Source organism: Fukomys damarensis, unplaced genomic scaffold, assembly GCF_012274545.1.
Source record: "Fukomys damarensis isolate Sample0158 unplaced genomic scaffold, DMR_v1.0_HiC HiC_scaffold_4, whole genome shotgun sequence".
Lineage (NCBI taxonomy): Eukaryota > Metazoa > Chordata > Mammalia > Rodentia > Bathyergidae > Fukomys > Fukomys damarensis.
In genome coordinates, this window is record NW_022900916.1 from 3191551 (window position 1) to 3210197 (window position 18647).

Here is an 18647-nt window from a genome sequence, read left to right on the forward strand (position 1 = left end):
CAGGATTTTCACCCTGTGCTACATCCCCCAGGACTTTTTCTTTTAAATTTTGAGACATGGTCTCACTAAGACACTAAGTTGCTTGAGTTGGGCTCAAATTTGTGATTCCCCCTGCCTCAACCTCCCACAGTGCTGGGATTAGAGGTGCCTGGCTCATATTTCTATTTATATAAAACAAAAGAAAGCATATAGCAAGTTTCATTATGTGAACATGTGATTAGGAATTCTATAATTATACTTATTTTAAAAAGTTTTAATGTATAGATCTATGTGATTTTTTTACAGAAGATTTAAAAAGATGATCAGAAGAAGGTAAATGTTAATGAAAAACATAAATGTGATTTGTAGGAAAATGAAAAATAATGTATACCTAATGAAGCATAATCACATTTTCCTTAAGTATATTCATTAAGTGTGTGTGAATACATAAGTGTATGTGTGTGTTTGTGTGTGTGTGTATCATTTGGTAAAATTTAAATAACTTACTGGTTATTGAAGGCCTCTATTCCCAGAGCTGGAAGAAGCTAAGAGTTCCTTTTGAAACTTTGTCAGCAAGGTTTAATATAATTAAAAATTTCATACATTTTCAAAACCACATCTTTCATCTTTTTAATTTTCCACATGCAAGTAATTGGCTTAATTCCAGTGAGCATCTAAGTGAATTTAAAGATATATAGCTTGCAGCCTGTATATTGAGTTTATGCTTGTCTCTTCATCTTAAGTTCATGAGACCTTTGATTCATTTTACTAATATAATTTATTTTTTCATTTTTCATTTTTAAATGAAATAAGGAACAATGTAATACTATTCAGATAATTGCACAAAGTCTGTCTAATGGATCACAAAATAGCTGCAAAATAGCACGATAGCCTGAGGTATATATTTATCAGTTGAGGAACCAAGGTATAAATTCACCTTATGTGCATATGTCCATGTACAGTATAATGTATATAAGTTCTTTTTGCTAATTTTAGGTCCTCCTTTCTTTATGTACCTGTAGTAGAATAATAATATACTCCCCTGTCCATGTATAATAACTTTGCAAATTGTGCTTTTGTGGAAATGTCAGTTTTCCTTGTTTTACCCTGACAACACTTAAAACATACTTCTATTGCTTGGTCCTGTTTGTAAAGATTTACAGATGTTACTGTTAGCAATTGATGGACATTTTTACAGCTTATGGAAACGGGAGTGCATAGTTTAGGTATCACAAGCTTTGTTTGCTGTTGAATGATATAGAAAAAATTGTAACCCACAGTTTCAAAGAGAAAATATCCATCAACTTCAGGATGTTTTAAATAAAATGGTTTCACTAAGTTGCTGAGCATGTTATCACAGTTCTGAGGAATGCCAGTGTTTATTTTGTAACCAAAACAAATTATGCATTAATATGCACAGCTGAAGATGATAGCCACAGTGGCCATCTGTACCAGGCGGCTGCTGGGGATAGCTGCCTCTGTGGGCCCTTCCTGGGCCCTGGTGGTCCTGGGTGGAGAAGGCATAGTCCGCTATCAGACAGCTTAGACTTATTTTTGTAGTATTGATTTCTTATTCCTTTTATCTGGTTATATCTTCCAGTGGCATTCAAAATAATATAAGGCCTTTTATAATTAAGATGATTTGATGATAAATAGAAAATATATTAAATAATTCATCATTAAACAACTCAGCTAAAATTTAGTTGGTATCCAGTAGTGGAAATGATAATAAATAAGCACTCCTTTTAAAGTCTAAAGATGAGAGAGGAGGAAATACTGGAAAATATTGCACTGCGTATTTGTATCTAAAGGCATTTTTCAGCATTGAAGAAGTGGTGGACCTTGTTGCCGATGGAACAGTGGTAAAGAGGGAGATCCAGGGTGGGTTGTACTGCACTGATCTGAGCTAGGAGGTAGCGGGCAGCTCGTTGTGCAGGGAGAGACTCCCTGTCAGGGCTGAGGGAAGGGATGCGGCCACCTCAGCACGGCGTGTGGTCGCAGGGACTGAGTGAGAACTCCAGGTTTACTGTACAAGGGTAGGAAGATGGCGCAATGGAAGAAAACGTGCAGCAGCCAGTGTGAGCACCAGCGAAGACAGTTCCGACCTCATTCTCCTGGTGCTCCATTACTCCAAGCACCTCTGCCACGGGGCTGATCCGAGATTCTGTTATGTATCTAATACACATTTTGTGTCTTTTCGAGGTCTGTTTTTTTGTTGTCATTGCTGTTATTTTGAGAGGCTTTCATTTTTTTTTTTTTTTCTGAAGCTGAACCATTTTGAGCAGGAATAAGTTTTAATTTGGGGCCTTCAAAATCTACTGGATTACTTCATTACTTAGATGTATAAACTTGATTAACTTGAATCATTATCAAAGAAACACCCTTAAAGTCAGCGTGTAATTTTTTGGTAATAATTTTGACACATTTATGAATGTAGCACCATTAACTGAAATCCAGTATGTGCTGCTCACAATTAAAATTTCAAGTAGTACTCTTGAAAGATATAAATAAGACATTTATGATTATCTAGCAAAAGCTTTAGTGAAAAAGCATTACTGCATTTCCCAGGTGTGATACATAATAAAGGCTGAACAAAAAGGAGACCCAGGGATTGGACTCATGAGAGAGCTGTGCTACAGCAATCTGTTCAGACCCAGGTAAAACACAGGGATCTGAGAGTGCATTCCTGACTTCTCTTACCCCATTTATGCAGCACATTAAGTCAGAGAGTGAATGATTGAGCACTCTGCCTTCCACAGTGAGTTTCAGCAGCTCCTAATACTTGCAGGGAGTCCTTCAAGGACACGGTGGCACAGTTGTGGGCTCCCCTGGCTCCGTTTATTCTGTTCATCCACTTTCATGACAGGGATGTAGGTGACTGTGGTGCTAAGCTGAGGGGCTACCTGTGACGGAAGATTGGGGAGCTGCATGAAACTGTAGAAGCATTGTTGGCCTCAGTGTTTTCTGACTTCTGAGAGGGTCATTCAGGGCTGTGGTGGAATGAAGACCGGGTGGTGCCCAGCAAGGGGACGGATCATGTTATAGACAAGGGTGCAGTGTGTATGTGGCAATGCGTCGGGGGGGCAGTGGTCCCCATGTTCAGGTACCTCCCTGCTCAGCGCCGGAGGTGAGCATTCCGCCTTGCAGGTAAACAAGTCAGAATCTTGTCCTGGTGAGGAGAGCCTTCGCTGTGAGCAGATGTTGTGATGAGGGGAGCCTCTGGACATCACGGTGGGCTCGGCTGTCAGTGGCCAGCGGTGCAGAGCAGGGCTGGGGGAGAGCAACCTGCTGCACAAACTGAATAGATGGTGTCCTTAGAGGAATCACACAGTGCCAGCTTGAGTACCACCTGTAAACATTAGCTTATCTTCAGAGTTTAGGGAAGGTTCTTAGGGTCAGGCATTGGTGGAACTGGAAAAATGTTTGGGACATGGTACAAGCTAGAGGAGGAAGTGTGGCTTTGGAGATGCTGGAGTTTCCTCCCTTAGCAATGTGGACCACCTTGGCAATAACTGGAATGTGAGGGTGACCACAGGGTGCCCAGCTTTGGGGCTAGGCAGCAGTGCCCTTGCTGATCCTGTCTCTCCGTGCTTGAGAGAGCCCACCTGTGGTGGCACAGGGAGGGGCCTGCAGGGAGCAGTGTGCAGGTGCAGTGGGCTGTGGGCTTTCCCTTCCCACCAGTGTATGGAAAAACTGCCTTTTCATCTGATCTCCCTCCCCCTCCCTCTCCCCTCTCCCCTCTCCCTTTCCCTCTCCCTCTCTCTGGTCAATTAGAGGATTGGTACTGTTACTGTTTTCAGTGTAAGACTGTTAAGTGCTGAGATAAAAATCATTTCTACAGTCAACAGATTTGGCCAGTAGAATTAAATAAAAAGAAAAGAAGCTCTTTCTAAAAAATCCTAAGATGATAGACTTTTCATATTATGATAATGGTAGACAATGATTTCAACCTGTATTCTAGCAACAAGGGAGAACTGGAAGGGAACAGGTATCTTTTAGGTGTTGTTTGTCAAAGTTTTAAAAACCATGGGCATCAAAAGGACAACACTCAGGACAGGGAAGGCCCTTCACGGAGGGGGTGTTAAGTGGAGGGCAGGACTCTTGGTGAACTTGCGTTTTCCACCTCCTGTTTTCCCAAGTCTTCTTTCTCTGTTTCAGTGGAGACGTATTTCGGTACATAGATAAATGACAACAAATTATTTTATTTTGAAATAAGGACAGTGTAAAATGTGTTTGTGGTGTTAGTGTGCACCTAAACATTAGATGTGCTGTAATGGTTTGCTGACTTTCTCCTGTCCCAAGGTGAGGTTAGGGCCAGACAGAAGCTCCAGGGCTCACATTGCAAAGGGACTCACGGTTCCTCTCCTCAAGGCAAGCACATTCAAAGACTGTTCTTCACAGGAACAAGGGACACTGGCAGATAGGAAAGGGGGAATCATCAGATACTATATTTTATAAAAACTCTTCACTGTGTACAGAATCTGACATCCTGTATTATTTTGGTAATATTTAAAATACACTGTGATAAGAAATATTGTCTAGAATGATAAAAGTGAAGATAAATGTTAAACATAGGTACTTTTAAATCATCTTCTAATAATCACTATGAAATTCAACATCTTTTCGCAATAGATGCAAAAGGGAAATTATTATAATTGTATATATTTATGTGGTATATATAAGACATATCTTCCAAATACAAACCTCTCTACACACAGCACCAAATATGTACATTACTTACTTATAGTAGACTTTCAAGTGTATTCATAACACCAAGGAAAGTACATTTTCTGTTAAATAATGCTATTTATGATAACTGTAGTGTATATCATTGTTATTTATTTGTTTTTGAATAGAATCATTCAAACCTAGCAGAGGTGACAGTTTCAGTTTTCACACATTTGAGTGTGTCAACGTGGAGGGGAGCTAACACTCTGCTAATTTAAGAAGTTAGCAGTGTCTTCATAGTTTGACAAGCCTCCTCTGGGTTGTGTAACTAAAGACTCTGTCATCAGTAGAGAAAAATGCGTGTCTTAACTGATTAATAGAATAGTACATTAAAACTCCCGCTTTTCATTGTACTGTACACGGCTTTATTTCTGGAAGTAATAAGAATGTGGCAATGAACACTGAAAGAGACACAGATTTGCATGTTGATTTTTACTATTTTCCTGAACACACAGTGTGCTTTAGGCTCTGATCTTATATTTTCATATAATTAAAGCATTTTATATTTTAATATAGATAGTTAAAATCACGTAGTCTGTATTTTATGGTGTGAATAACGAGGGACTGTCTGAGAGGTGGCAGGTGTGTTTCGCAAAGGTTTTGTGTTTTCGTAGCTTTGCTGTCCTAGTGACCCTGGCTCTGACTTGCTTCTAGGTGAAGGAGTGGCTGTGTTTAAACTGTCAGATGCGAAGAGCGCTAGGGGGCGAGCTGGCTCCAATGCCGCCCTCCTCACCCCAGCCCAAATCCAAGACCACCCCTGTGGTGCCTGCAGAGGTTGTGAGCAGATCCTCCCCGCAGGTCCCGCACGCTTCCCCGAAGAAGGATCCCGCACCCAAGCAGGATGCTGCCAAGGCCCCTGAGTCCAAGAAGCCCCCAGCACTTGTGAAGCAACCTACCCTACACGGTCCTCCCCCCGCCCCCGCCAAGGAGCCTGCAGGGGCAGAGCCCCTCTCCAAGCCAGGCGCCCCATCTGAGCAGGCCAAGGCCTCTGCTGCCCACATCAAACCAAAGCCGCCCCTTCCAGGAAGGCCCATCCCAGACTTGGAGCCTGCAGGGCCTGCAGCAGGCAAGCCACACCTCCCCAGCTCCCAAGTCCAGCCACTGTCTGCAGAGAAGACGGCCCCTCCTGCAAAGACAGAGTCCGCCAAGCCCTCCCGGAGCTTCCCGCCAACTGGGGAGAAGAAGGTCACTCCACTGGACTCCAGAGCCATGCCTAGGCCTGCGTCGGATTCCAAGATCATTTCAGGTCCTGGGCCCAGCATGGAGAGCAGAGATCAAAAGCAAGTTGACCCTGTTCCAAAGAAGGAGGAACCCAAGACAGCACAAACCAAAACGAGCCCCAAACCAGATGCCAAGCCAACGCCAAAAGGGTCACCAACGCCCCCTGGCGCACGCCCTCCTACTGGCCAAACTGCCCCTGCACCTTTGCAGCTCCCAAAGCCTCAGGAGCAGTCCAGACGTTTTAGTCTCAACCTGGGAAGTATCACCGACGTCCCGAAGTTCCAGCCCACAACTCCTCAAGAATCCGTGACTGGGAAGCTCTTTGGGTTTGGGGCATCGATCTTCAGCCAGGCATCTAATTTAATTTCCACAGCAGGCCAGCCTGGACCTCATTCCCACGGTGGGCCAGCATCCCCAGCTAAACAAACTGCTCTCCCTTCCCAGGCCCCTGTTTCTCAGGGGCCCACCAAACCCACAGGACAGGCAGCACCCGCACCTGCAAAGGGCTCCCCTGTGAAAAAGGAGACGAAAGCTCCAGTGGCTGAGAAGGTAGAGCCCAAAGCTGAACCAACTCTAGTGGGGAAAAGAACTGAAGCCGACAAGAAGCCGCCCCCTGCCAAGGAGAGCAGACCTCCAGCACCTGAGCCTCAAAGGGCCGTGCAGCCCCCCACACTGGAGAAAACCCCCAAACCCAAACCAGCCTGTCCGCTCTGCAAAACTGAACTCAACGTAGGTTCTCAGGGCCCTCCTAACTTCAACACTTGTACGGAATGCAAGAGTCAGGTGTGCAGTCTGTGCGGATTTAACCCCACACCCCACTTGACAGAGGTAAGCAGCACTGTGCTGGGTGTGGTCGCGATGCTCATTCTGGGGAAGCAGAGATCAATACGATGTCTTGAAAGTTTTAATTATTTATCCCATGCTTACTTTCTTATTAAGAGTTTGTTATTTGTAGCTTTACTGGTCTATGCACCACAAGCAAGAAGATGGAATAAGTTGATGAATTAAAAGTAACAATGATCTGAAGCCCCACAGCTTGGGAGAAGTATTTGGTTTTCATGTAGAAGATAAGCATTGTATATATGTGCCCATTTCTCTAGTCCTTATAGCCTCTAATACATTTAAAAAAAAATCTGTTTAGTTGGGTGCCGATCCGTAAGCATTTACAGTCTGTTGCATACAACCATTAAAATCTTTGGGTGAATTAGTGATGTCTGCCTAGTGGTTCAAATATATGATGTAGGCCTTTGCAGTTGTGTTTGAGATGTTGATGTTATCTGGCATCAGTGGAGTACCAGGATGTGTGAGAAGGGAAGAGTATGTGTATTTCTGTGATTAGCATGCAGATATGTTGTATGGGCTGTTAGTAGTACTTTCCCCAGTGTAAATAATCAAAGAGCAGAGGTAGCATCTCTGCCCGGCACCAGAGTTCTACGAGGAGGGGTCCATGGCACTGACATATTCAGATGATTAGAAAAGCTAGCTGTTGGGGACTCAGCAATTAAATGACTGCTGCTGTCTTATATGAGAGACAGTGGTTTGGTAAGTATTCTGCTTATTGATTCTAAATGATTGTTCACTGCTTTTATACACATTAGAATATTTAAGGATGATTTCCACTGCTTGTGATTTTGTAATTCATTGGAATGGAAAAATAGAGTATAGCATCTTATATAAAAGCTGATTGTAATGTTTCTATGTTAAATATTTTAAAGAGCAAACCATAGATAATTTTTAGTTTTTTACTTTAAAAGCATCTTAGGTTGTATTGACCTGGTTAATACCACATGAAAGTGTTGTTACTGTAGACTTAAGCATTTTTCTCTATGATTCACTTAAATAAACTGTGGTTTCTCTTAGCACTTCACGAGTGGTAACAACTACAATTACTGGCAGTATTTTGGGTTCAATATAAAACTAAAACAAAATGTTACATTTCTTTCAAATTTTTAAAAGATCAAGTTTTTGATTATGTATTCATAATGAGGAAAGTTTTATTATTTTACAGTATTTAAAGAATATTTAATCGATTACACATTTAACAAGGAGCCTTGTTATCAACACAATGTAGTTCAGTAGTTCTAAAACAAATTGTGCCAGCAAAAACAGAACTTTGATTTGAAATTTTCTGAAAACTAAAACAAAAAAGAGAATGTGGAGCAAATTATAATTTATAACACACACACACACACACATATATGTATGTGCATATGAGCACATGGATGTGCAGACATTTTAACTCTCATAGTTACTAGAGTTTGTCAATGTCTGTTAAGAATGAAGTAAGAGCCCCTTGGGTAGAGAGAGACGATAAGTCTTCCAGGGGAATCTTTGATTTTCAGTGTGTTGGTAAATTATACTTTGGAGCAAATAATTTGGGAAGGAAATTTCTTGAATGAAGCAGAGCAGTCCAGGTTTGAGTGTTGGGAATATAAATCGACTCAGGTGTTTGGACAGTGGAACTGATGTGACAGAAGCAGTGAGTGTCCTTTGCTCACCTCAGCTGTGCTACTCTGAGTGAAGTTTTCAGTGAGTGTGAGTGACCTCAGGCTTCAGGGAAGCTGGCATTTTCATGAAGTCAGTCTATGTTCAGATAGTTCCTACGATTACGATCGCAAAGGACACTGGAGGGAGTGGTTAAAAAGAGCAGCTCAAAGCGTTTGCACATGTGCGTGAACGTACATCCATCTTACTTGCGTGTAAACTCATGCAAGTGTGCACAGGCACTAATTGTGGGGACTGATACATAGCTGACAGATTCTAAATCTCATTCAGAGAGTTGTTGAGTGACTTCAGCGTTCCTTCTAAAGGGTCTTTCCTCGTTCCCCTCAGTGAGGAGTTAGGTAAGCATTTCCCCTTCGATTGCTGTCTTGTTTCTGTTTTCTTCCTTCTGCTTGTGAAAGTCCCCTCAGGACCAGTGTGTTTTGCTGGCTGACTACTGTACTTCGCGTGAATTTCCAACAGGGCACTCTGAAAGGACACAGACATTTCTGCCTGAAGTGCAGAGATGGTGTTCCTCAGGGAAGGACTTGGGGCTTCCATTGTTCTCTAACCCCTGTTTAACACCTCCAAGCCTCTGCTTTTCCTGCCCTAATCACTGGGGCAAGCCGTCCTTCCTGCTGGTGACCCCACTTTGCTTTTTGTTCCTGTGGGGGCGAAAAGAGCTCCTCAGTTTGTCAGGGGTTGGGCAGCTACAGCCAGTTCCCTCCTGGCCACTGTTCACTGAGTAACCTGTCTGTGGTGTTGCTTCCTGGCCCTCAGGTGCCATGCCTTACTTGCTCCAGCGGGCCCTGAGTACAGTCAGCCTTATGCTGAGCCTCACCGTTTAACTGTGTGCTGGCCTCTTTAGAGAAATGGTGCTGTCCTGTCAGTGAGGCATGGCTCTTCAGGCTTTGATTTCTCCAAACCCAAGGAATACCTTGTCTTGGAAGGAGTTTAAAAGTGGCAGCAGGGCTTTCTAAAAGAGCTGGTCTTACGGAATCTGGACCCAAACTGAGAAAAACAGACTCAGTTGGCAGTGGGTTTACCAAGTGAATTTTAATCATTCTGATTTAGTGCAAATGCAAAAGGAGGCAAAATTACTCATAATGGTTATTAATTTATTGTTTTTGCCACCCTTTTCTAAAATAACTTTTTACTATGAAAACAAGACTTAAAATGAAATATTTCCTTACATTTCAGGAAGTCCAGGAGTCATAATTTTGTTTCCTTAGCAAGATTACACGTGGACTACCTACGTGATGTGGAAATAGTGACACTATGTTTGTTCATAGAAAGCAGATGAGCCCTTTGAGCTGACTCAAACCCAGTTGTCTGACTGAGTGCTCTCTGGATCTCCATCTCTGACCAGAGTAGCCTCTGTGCTGATACCCATTGCTCCCCGATGTCCCAGCGGACGTGCTTTGTCGGTTAGTTTGGGAAATACTTGTCTTCTCTTACCTAATGAGCTTTATGTCCAGTTTGAAAAGCATGCCCAATACTAGAAAGCATGTGAGAACACATCTGTGCACACACACACACAATTAAAGACTGAAAGAAATATCAGAAGTTTTCCAGAAGAAAACAGTTCTACCACTACTAATAATGGAAGCCAAGTGCTACGGGAGTTTCTGGCTTCCGTGCCTTTGGCTCACGTTTGTAATACAGAACAGTGCTGTTTTGGGGAATGAGTACATGCACGTGGCACATCTTGATCACTTTCAATCTCTTTGTTCTCTTATCCTATTGTTTGATTATCATTTTTTTCGTTTGAGTTCTTTATGTATTCTAGATAGTAGGGTAGTAGCAGAATTTTTCTCCCATTCTGTAAGTTGTGTCTTTACCCTGTTGATTGCTTCCGTTGCTTTATAGAAGCTTTCTGATTTGATATCCCATTTTTTGATTCGTGATATTATTTTCTGTGCAACTGGGGTTCTGTTCAGAAACGCTGCTCCTGTGGCCGCAAGAGTTTCCCCTGTGTTATCTTTTACAGTTTCATAGTCTCTGTATCTAGGTCTTTGATAATTTGGATTTGATTTTAGTACTAGGTGAAAGATAGGGCTCTAGTTTCAATATTATGTAAGTAGATTCACAGTTTTACTAACATCATTGTTAAAAAAAGCTAGCTTTTCTTCACTGTTTGTTTTTGGCCCCCTTGTCAACAGTCAGATGGCTGTGGGTGCATGGTTGTTCCTGTGTCTTCTGTTCAATCCATTGGTCTCCATGTCTGCTTTTACAGTAGCAATGTGTTGTATTCGTTACTGTGGCTTTGTAGTGTAACTTCAGATCTCATACTATAATGCCTCCAGCTTTGCTTTTTGGCTCAGGACTGCTTTGGCTATTCTGGGCCTTGTCTGATTCCATATGAATTTGAGGATTGTTTCTTCGGCTCTGTAAACTATGTTATTGATATCTTAATAGATGTTACGTTAAATATATCATCACTTTTGGCAGTATTGCCATTTTCACGATATTAGTTCTTATGATTCAAGAATGAGAGCTGTGTTTCCATTTTCTACTGTCCTCTTCATTTTACCTACTCAGAGTTCTGTAGTTTTCATTTTAGAGGTGTTTCATTTCCCTCATTAGGCTGCTTCCTCCGTATTTGTTTTAGAGTCATTATGAATGGAGTTGTTTTCCTGATTTCTTCTCTGTGAGTTCATTATTGGTTTAGAGGAATGGTATTGATTTTTTGTGTGTTGATATTATATGACTTTTTTAACTTATATAAGAAAATATATAATTTGGTCTGCTACAAAATTAGCCATTAAATTTTAGGAGAAATTTCATGTTGTTTGACTGAATGATACTTAGTAAAGTATTGAAATATGGATATTTAAATTGAAATTCTTGTATTTAGACGTAAACAAAACAGCAACTTCCTTAATAATTCTTGTTTTTCTATCATTTTTATGTAGTCAGATTTCTGCTGTATCTTTTACTTCTATATCTCGGGTAACATACAGTATTTTCCCATATGGTTAAACACTAAGTGTTATATGAAGTAATTATGTATTACTCAGTTCTGTGGATTTTGTTTCTTTATGCTTATTTTTATGGGTTCAACTTGTCATTCATTTATTAAAAACAAGCTGAACTTGTTTTGGAGATAAATATTTATATTTTAACCATTTCCTAAGGAAAATTTTCCGAAACCCACATTACTAAATCAAGAGTAAAGGATCCTGAAGTATTAGTTTTCTTTGAAGTAATTATAACAGTTAATGTTGCCACTGCTTGTTCATGTGATTTCTTTCTCACTCTAGCCTCTCCAGACTTGAATAATGTTAACATAATATTTGTTAATTTGGAGGTCAAGTATGCTGTAATGTTTTTGCTTTGATTTGTATTTTTTTGCTTACTGGAAGTATCTTTTTGGACATTCAATGTAAATACATGATTCTAATTACAATCCAGACAAAGCACTGTGCAGCAAAGGTTTGAAAATGTAAATTGATATCAGTGATGCTTCTTTTCTTATTTTAGTGGAACACTTGTTTGACTAGGGATATGCAAGAGATGCCACCCCGAGTGCTGTTCTTGAAACGAAACAAGCCCATTGGGCTGAGTCATTGGTCTCTACTGTGTTAGACAGTGTTGGGGACTAGATAACAGGTGTGACTTGCTCTATGCTCTTACCTAGAAGTAGTGTCAATTGGTAATTGCTAGGACTTGAAAGCCAGGAATTTTAAGATGCACATCATATCCAGCCAGTACGTGGGCTCTGAATAAGGCAGCTATGCTGCAGGTTGGTTTGGCAGAGCAGGGTGGTTCCTGCTTGGTTTGCTGTGCAGAGTTCCTTTCCAGAGGAGTCCGCTGAGGAGGCAGCCCTCGTAGACAGGATTGTGTGTGGCTCAGTGATAGAAAGATGCCCCTGCTGTCAAGCAGAAAGAGTTGGAGCATAAAGTATACTTGTTCATTTGCAGGGCATCCTGTGTTCATGCCTTTCCTGGCAGGGAGCAGGAGCATTAGCACATTTGCATCAGTTCCCTCTGCCCCTACCCCGCATTGACGCTGTGCACGAGGTGCGTTTGCATCACAGCCAAGGAACCCTGAATTTGTGGCATCCCCTCTTTGTAGTAGGCAGTAAGCTGGCTCACCATTTGTCTCAGAGGAAGATATCGCCTCAGGCCTTGAGGTTGATTGCTGCAAACACAAGCTCCAGCAATGGCCAGCAAATGAGCAGCCAGGGCCTTGCTGCCATATATTGTGAAATGTGCAGAAGAATATTATGGACTCATTTAGAGTATTATCAATGCTTTTTTCTGATTGAATGGTTGTACTGAGGATTGAACCTCGGGCCTTCACACCTAGCTATATCCCCATTCCTTTTTACATTTTATTTTGAGACAGTATCTTGCTAAGTTGCCCAGGCTGGCGTTGAACTTGTGATCCCCCTGTCTCAGCCTCCTAGAGTGCTGATACTGCAAGTGTACCAGGCTCCTTTTTCAAATGATGTCCATTATAGAGACTTAGTGTAGAAAACAGATCAACATCAAAGTACACTGCTTTAGGCCACCTTTGGCCATTTAACTGAGAGTTGGAAGGTGGTTATTCAGCACACCCTCTTGTTCCTGTACTGGCCTCTGAACTAACTCTATGAAATTCCTGTGAAGGACTGCTTACCAACTCTCCTACTTCAAAGATGGAGAGAACTGGGCTCACAACAATGAAGCCATATGCCTAATATTGAGGTCAGATTGGGTTGCTACAGTAATAAATAAAAATGCCATTGTTTTCTCTATTTCTGTTTAAGAATTCTTTCCTATGTGAAACTATGTTGACAAAAGAGACAGTAGGAAAATTTGTAAAGCTAATAATCTTATAGTCAGACAAACAGGGCTCTAGCAGAAAAGGAATGCTCTGTAATTTAACCTATATTAATATTTTGCCCCATTGTTTGTGGTTTATATAATCCCACATATTAATAAATGTTAATATGATTTACAAATGTTAATAAAATGTCTAATGGCATTTCTACTACATAACCAGATTCGTGGACCAGACTATGAGATTACTCTTTCATTAGGTTGTGGAAATTCACCCAGTCAGGTGGCAAAGTAATATTCTGGTCTAAATATGAGAGTCTGTGGTATTGGTAATATAAATTGTCTCTTAGTTTTATGCTACTTGCTGTAGAAGAAAAAAGAGAACAGTAGATGTCCATATAAGTAATCAAGACAATGTATTTTGCCTCAATATTTATTAATATTGAGAAATTTTTTTACATTTGTACGTATATGTGTATATATGTGCATAAGTGTGAGCATGTGTGTATGAATATTTTATATGTAAAAGTAAACATTTCTCCAAGAAAGAAATGAGGACCCAAAATACCACAAAATACAGTGACCTGTGTGTGTCATTTTGAAGCACGACACGCATGGTGCTATGTGTTAACATGTGCAACCCTGAATTGTGTCTGCCTTGTTGGTATAGAGACAGGGAAGTGTGGGAGCAGGAAGAATCAAAGCATGACGTGTTGGCATGAACCACAGCAGCTCCCAGGACCTCCAGTCTGCGTGTGAATGCCGACACTGCAATTAATTTATGTTTCTCTCTTGTATTTTCAAAATGCTAGGAGAAAACATATTTGTGAACAGTTAGGTTTGAGAAGACATGCATTTTTTTTTTCAATCTGGGAAGGCACACAAAAAATGATTTAAAGCATTTAAGGTATTTTGAGGTTTAAAAAATAGCATAAGACTTTAACCACGATGAAATTCAGAGGTCAATTATGGTTTTGAAGTTTATCTTTGTAATCCTGGATTAAGTTTCTCTTCATGTAGGTTAACTGTTACCATGCCAGAATAACAATGCTATATTTTCCACCCAGTTTCAATTTGCTTACTATCTTGTAACTTTGTAAATAGAATTATTTTTTCAACATACCACAGAATGCCACTTCCGTGCTCATCTCAGAGTTCTTCCTAAGCAGCTGCATTTGTACTGCTAAAATAGAACTATTGTACCTTAGCCACATTTCAGAGGAAAGCTAATTGAATATCAGGAAACAATGCATTTTTCCTTTAAGCAGACTACCTATAATAATGTTTGTTACTTTTTCTGGACATCTGCTCAACCTTCATGAAACTCTGGACTTGTGATATCTAATGTATATCATATTTTTTTAATCCATTCTTGTTTAATTCATCAACATACTACGATACAGGAGTACTAGAAAAATAACATTCTTCATTTTAAAAAATCACATTGATTGAAAAGTAATTGTTTAGGTATTACCTAAGAAAGTGAACCGCTTAATAATAGACTCACAAGATGCAAAAGTAAATAGTGTCCACTGATCTGCAAAACAAACAAAAAAATGAATGTTTCCTAACTCACAGAATGAATCCCTATTTAAAAATCTTGGCCACTTATCAGGACATTATTTACTGTGCCTCAGGAGTTTGGTATTTCTAAACCACCTGAAGGCAGACTTCTCATTGCATTGTAATGTGATACAAAGCTATTTACTAATTGTCCCAATATAATCTTTTTGTGTTGTTGATCGACAGAACTGGTTCTCTAGAAGACACTTGTTGGGAAATGGTAAGATAGAGATACATTTTTTTTTTACCTTTTTTTTTGGTTTTTTGAGACAGGTGTTACTATGTGATTGAGACTGACTTGGAACTCACTATGTAACCCAGGCTAGTTTTGAACTCATAGAGATCCTCCTGCCTCAGCCTCCCAGAGTGCTGGGATTATAGGCATGCACCAACACGCCCCGCTGAGATAATGTTTTAACAACATTTTCTCATTATTGAAAAAAGTGAGATTTGGTTGAGTGAGTGAACAAAACCCCTGCAAATAAGGCATGTATGTTTAAAAACAAACACAACCAGTGAAGGAATCCTTCCCAATTAGATTTTATAGCATTGTTCAGAGCAAATCATGATGCATATAGACCAGTAATGGTGAAGACAAATGCCCAAACTGCAACCCAAGACCCACTTCTTTATTGCAGAGTGCCAACACTAATGAATCCTGAATGCTGAAGTTTTAGTGTAGAACAAACAACTTATCCGGTGCTGGGCTGCTGGCCTAACAGCTCACATGCCGACCAAGAGGGCTGCGTGTGCCACCACTGGTGTAGACCAGTGTGAGATGAGAAATCATCCTCAGACCTCTTCTGCTCATCGCGGTGAGCTGACACCGAAGTCTTTTTACAGAACCTCTTGTCTCAGCGTTTTCTCTTCCGTTGTCTGAGCTGCTCTGACAGTCTTTTACTGTCTTCGTAACTTATTAAGTATGCCGACATGCCAGGACAGCGTGGCCTGATGGGTCAGGGCTCAGACCTGTGAATGAGAGCTGTCTTTAGCCTCTAGCTCAGCGGAGTCTTTTGGCTGCTTGTGTGATTTTGAGGGAGTTGCATAGCTCCTTGGATTTTCATCTCTGAAAAGTAATCTGACAGGGCCAGCGGGTTTTCTGGTCCTCTCCGCAGCCTCCCATGGCCCTGAGGAATGCTTGGCGCTCAGGCTCCTTGCTGTTTCCGAGTGAATGGAAGCATGCGCGGTCCTGCTCTGAAGCGCTGCGGTGAGGAGGAGAAGCAGTGATCTACGTTCTCAACGTGGACTCAAGAAAGGGAACTTTAATTACTACATACTTCACTTTTGTGTGCCTACAATTCTTTCCTTTGCCTCCAGTCATAAGTAACACTATCCAGGGAAGCTTCCACAGAAAGATCCCGAGGACACTTCCTGCGCCTGTCCGCCAGGTCATTTCCTATCTGCCCTCTTCCTGTCATCTGAGAGGCATCAGAGTCCTGCACACATCCTAGGATTCAGGCTCTCTTCTCCTGCAGGGTCTTTCAGCTTTGTCAGTTCCTCTTGTTACGGATACCTCTGTTCCATTGCTTCCTCCTTTTCCTCCATGACAAGAGCCTCATGCACTTGTTTGTCATCTTTGCTACTGCAGTTGACACCTTATAATTTATTTGAGGATACTCAGCTTCTCAAAGTTCATCCTCCACACACACTAGTCTCACTGTGCACGATGTTCTACTGAATCTCCTAATATTTTTTCTTGTAGAGCTATGCCACGCTGAGCATCACCAGCACAGTGTACACTTTGAGTCCTCTGTGTCTCTCCACATGCTTCAGGTATTCTCCACAGTATCACGTCTTTAGCTCTTCTCTGTTCTTCCAGCATCACCGCTCACACCATGTCCCCTGTCCCTCAGCACATTTCCTGGGGACTTAGCCAGCCCTCTTCCACGACATCACAGTTCCATTTAGTTGTGTGAGTTCACACGTCGTGAACCCTAGAACATAGGAATCAGACTCTTCACTACCACAGTACCTATCTGCACACAGTAGTGAATAATGCCTGTTCATTTAGTGAAGGAAAAATGGCTTTTGTGTAAATGGAATTGAGTATGAAATACATACTGTAGGTTCTAGAGTTGTAGTTAGTAAAGGCTCGAGATTTCTTTATTCACTTCTATATTGGTTGCAAAGATTTTTACATTTTTCAGGAAAAGTTTTAAGTACTTATATGCATCTTTCTGCTTATATACTTTATGGCAGAGAAGGACGAAAAAGAGCCTGTTCTTTTGCTTTACATATGAAAAAGGAAATTTATGTTTTTCAAATTACTTAATATTATTTCAGTGAGTTCTACACTGATCATCTTATTTAATACTGTATCCTTCTTCAATAATGTCAAGTTTTCATACATTTTTTTGTCTATAGAACTTATTATCTTTTAATATAGTAGTTAATGTATTCATTCTTTTAAAAAATACTTCACTAGAATGAAAGTTCCATGAATACCATTTACAATTCCAGGTGATTAATATAGACTAGATGCTAACAAAATCTTTGTAGTATTAAAGAATTAATCCTTTATAATTATTACATATATAGTAGCTAAATAAGAAAAACAAATATCTTTGGTTAACTACAAATATTAAAAAAATAATCTTTCCAACTTGACTCTTTTCTAGTATGCCTCATTCCAAAAGTTGAAGAGAAAATATACATACCATATATATTGAAAAACTTTTCTCCAAATCCCCTAGCAAGTTGGGCCCTAGGGAGTAATATGTCTTTTGCTATGGCTGAGGGATGTATGAGCTTCTGGGAGAAGATGAAAGAGTCTTGGTGACCTACTGAGGGGCATCGTGGCAGAATTGACAGAACCATCCCCAAGGCACTTGCTTCCCCTAGAGCAGCTTGGCGACTTCCTAGTTCCCTTGCCTATGTAAATTTCCTGACCTCCTTAGAGGAGGGACTGTTGTGTGAATTGGAAAACAAATATATAAAAAGTTTTTAAAACTTCTCATGGGACGGGGATTTCGCTCAGTAGTTCCACCACCTGCCTCGCAAGCACAAGGTCATGAGTTCAATCCCTGGTACAAAAAAAAAAAAAAATTCTCATGACACTTGGTAAAACAAAAGAAAGATTAGCTTTGCTAGCTACAGCTGCCTGGTCTAAAAGACCTATGACAGTGATGGTGAATCGTTAGAGCTTTCAGTGAAAACAAACAGCATGCCGTAGGTTAACCACCACTAGCCAATATCAAGTTATACTTTAAACAGGCAAGATAAAAATGATCCCTCCAGGAGCAGTGGAGCCAGTTGCTGAAATGAGTTTTGATGCTACTCAGAGAGTGGGGTCATTTATTCCAGGCTTGAGGGGGTATTTGAGATTCGGGTACACAGTGTGGTAAGAGTAATGAGCCTGAACTCAGATGGAATCACATGCAGTGCTGTGTCCTTTGTTTTGTGATGGCAACGGACAGTGCTTCCACTTTTACTTATTTAATGAGAGGTTTTCTTTTTCTGTGAGTGTATCATATTAATATGAATGCCTTATTTACCTATGAGAAGAGCAATGTATCTGTAAGATTTTGAAAGAGTTTTATTGGCAGGAATTTTATCATGAAATTGCTCAAAATGGGTACCCTTGGAGAGCCTTGGAAAGCTGCTGCCAGACACTAAGCAACGGGCATACAGGGAAGAGCCCTGAGGACAGAGTTTACGGCAGAGTGGCCAAGGTCACTGCCCCTGTGGCCTAAGGCTTCCATTCTTTCTGACAGTTACATGAATTGTTTACATTTTTCTATTTCTAAAATTTTGGATTAAGAGCTTTTATTATCATTATCAAGAATATTTGCTAAATGATACCCAGTAGCCAAAATCGTTATAATAATTTATTCTAGTTCTTAAAAAAGTGAGCAGACATTTCCTAATTAAACAGATCTCTTTGATAGAGAGATGTCATTTAAATTAAAT

General features: G+C 40.7%; 1 protein-coding gene across 1 annotated transcript in view; it reads left to right on the forward strand.

Annotated features, from left to right (window-relative positions):
• The window catches only part of Pclo (piccolo presynaptic cytomatrix protein), a 324402-nt gene that overhangs the window by 11143 nt on the left and 294612 nt on the right, over positions 1–18647 (forward strand). The window contains exon 3 of the mRNA XM_033758844.1: positions 5362–6756. Within this exon, the coding sequence (XP_033614735.1) occupies positions 5362–6756 (1395 nt within the window). The remainder of the gene's footprint in view (positions 1–5361; positions 6757–18647) is intronic.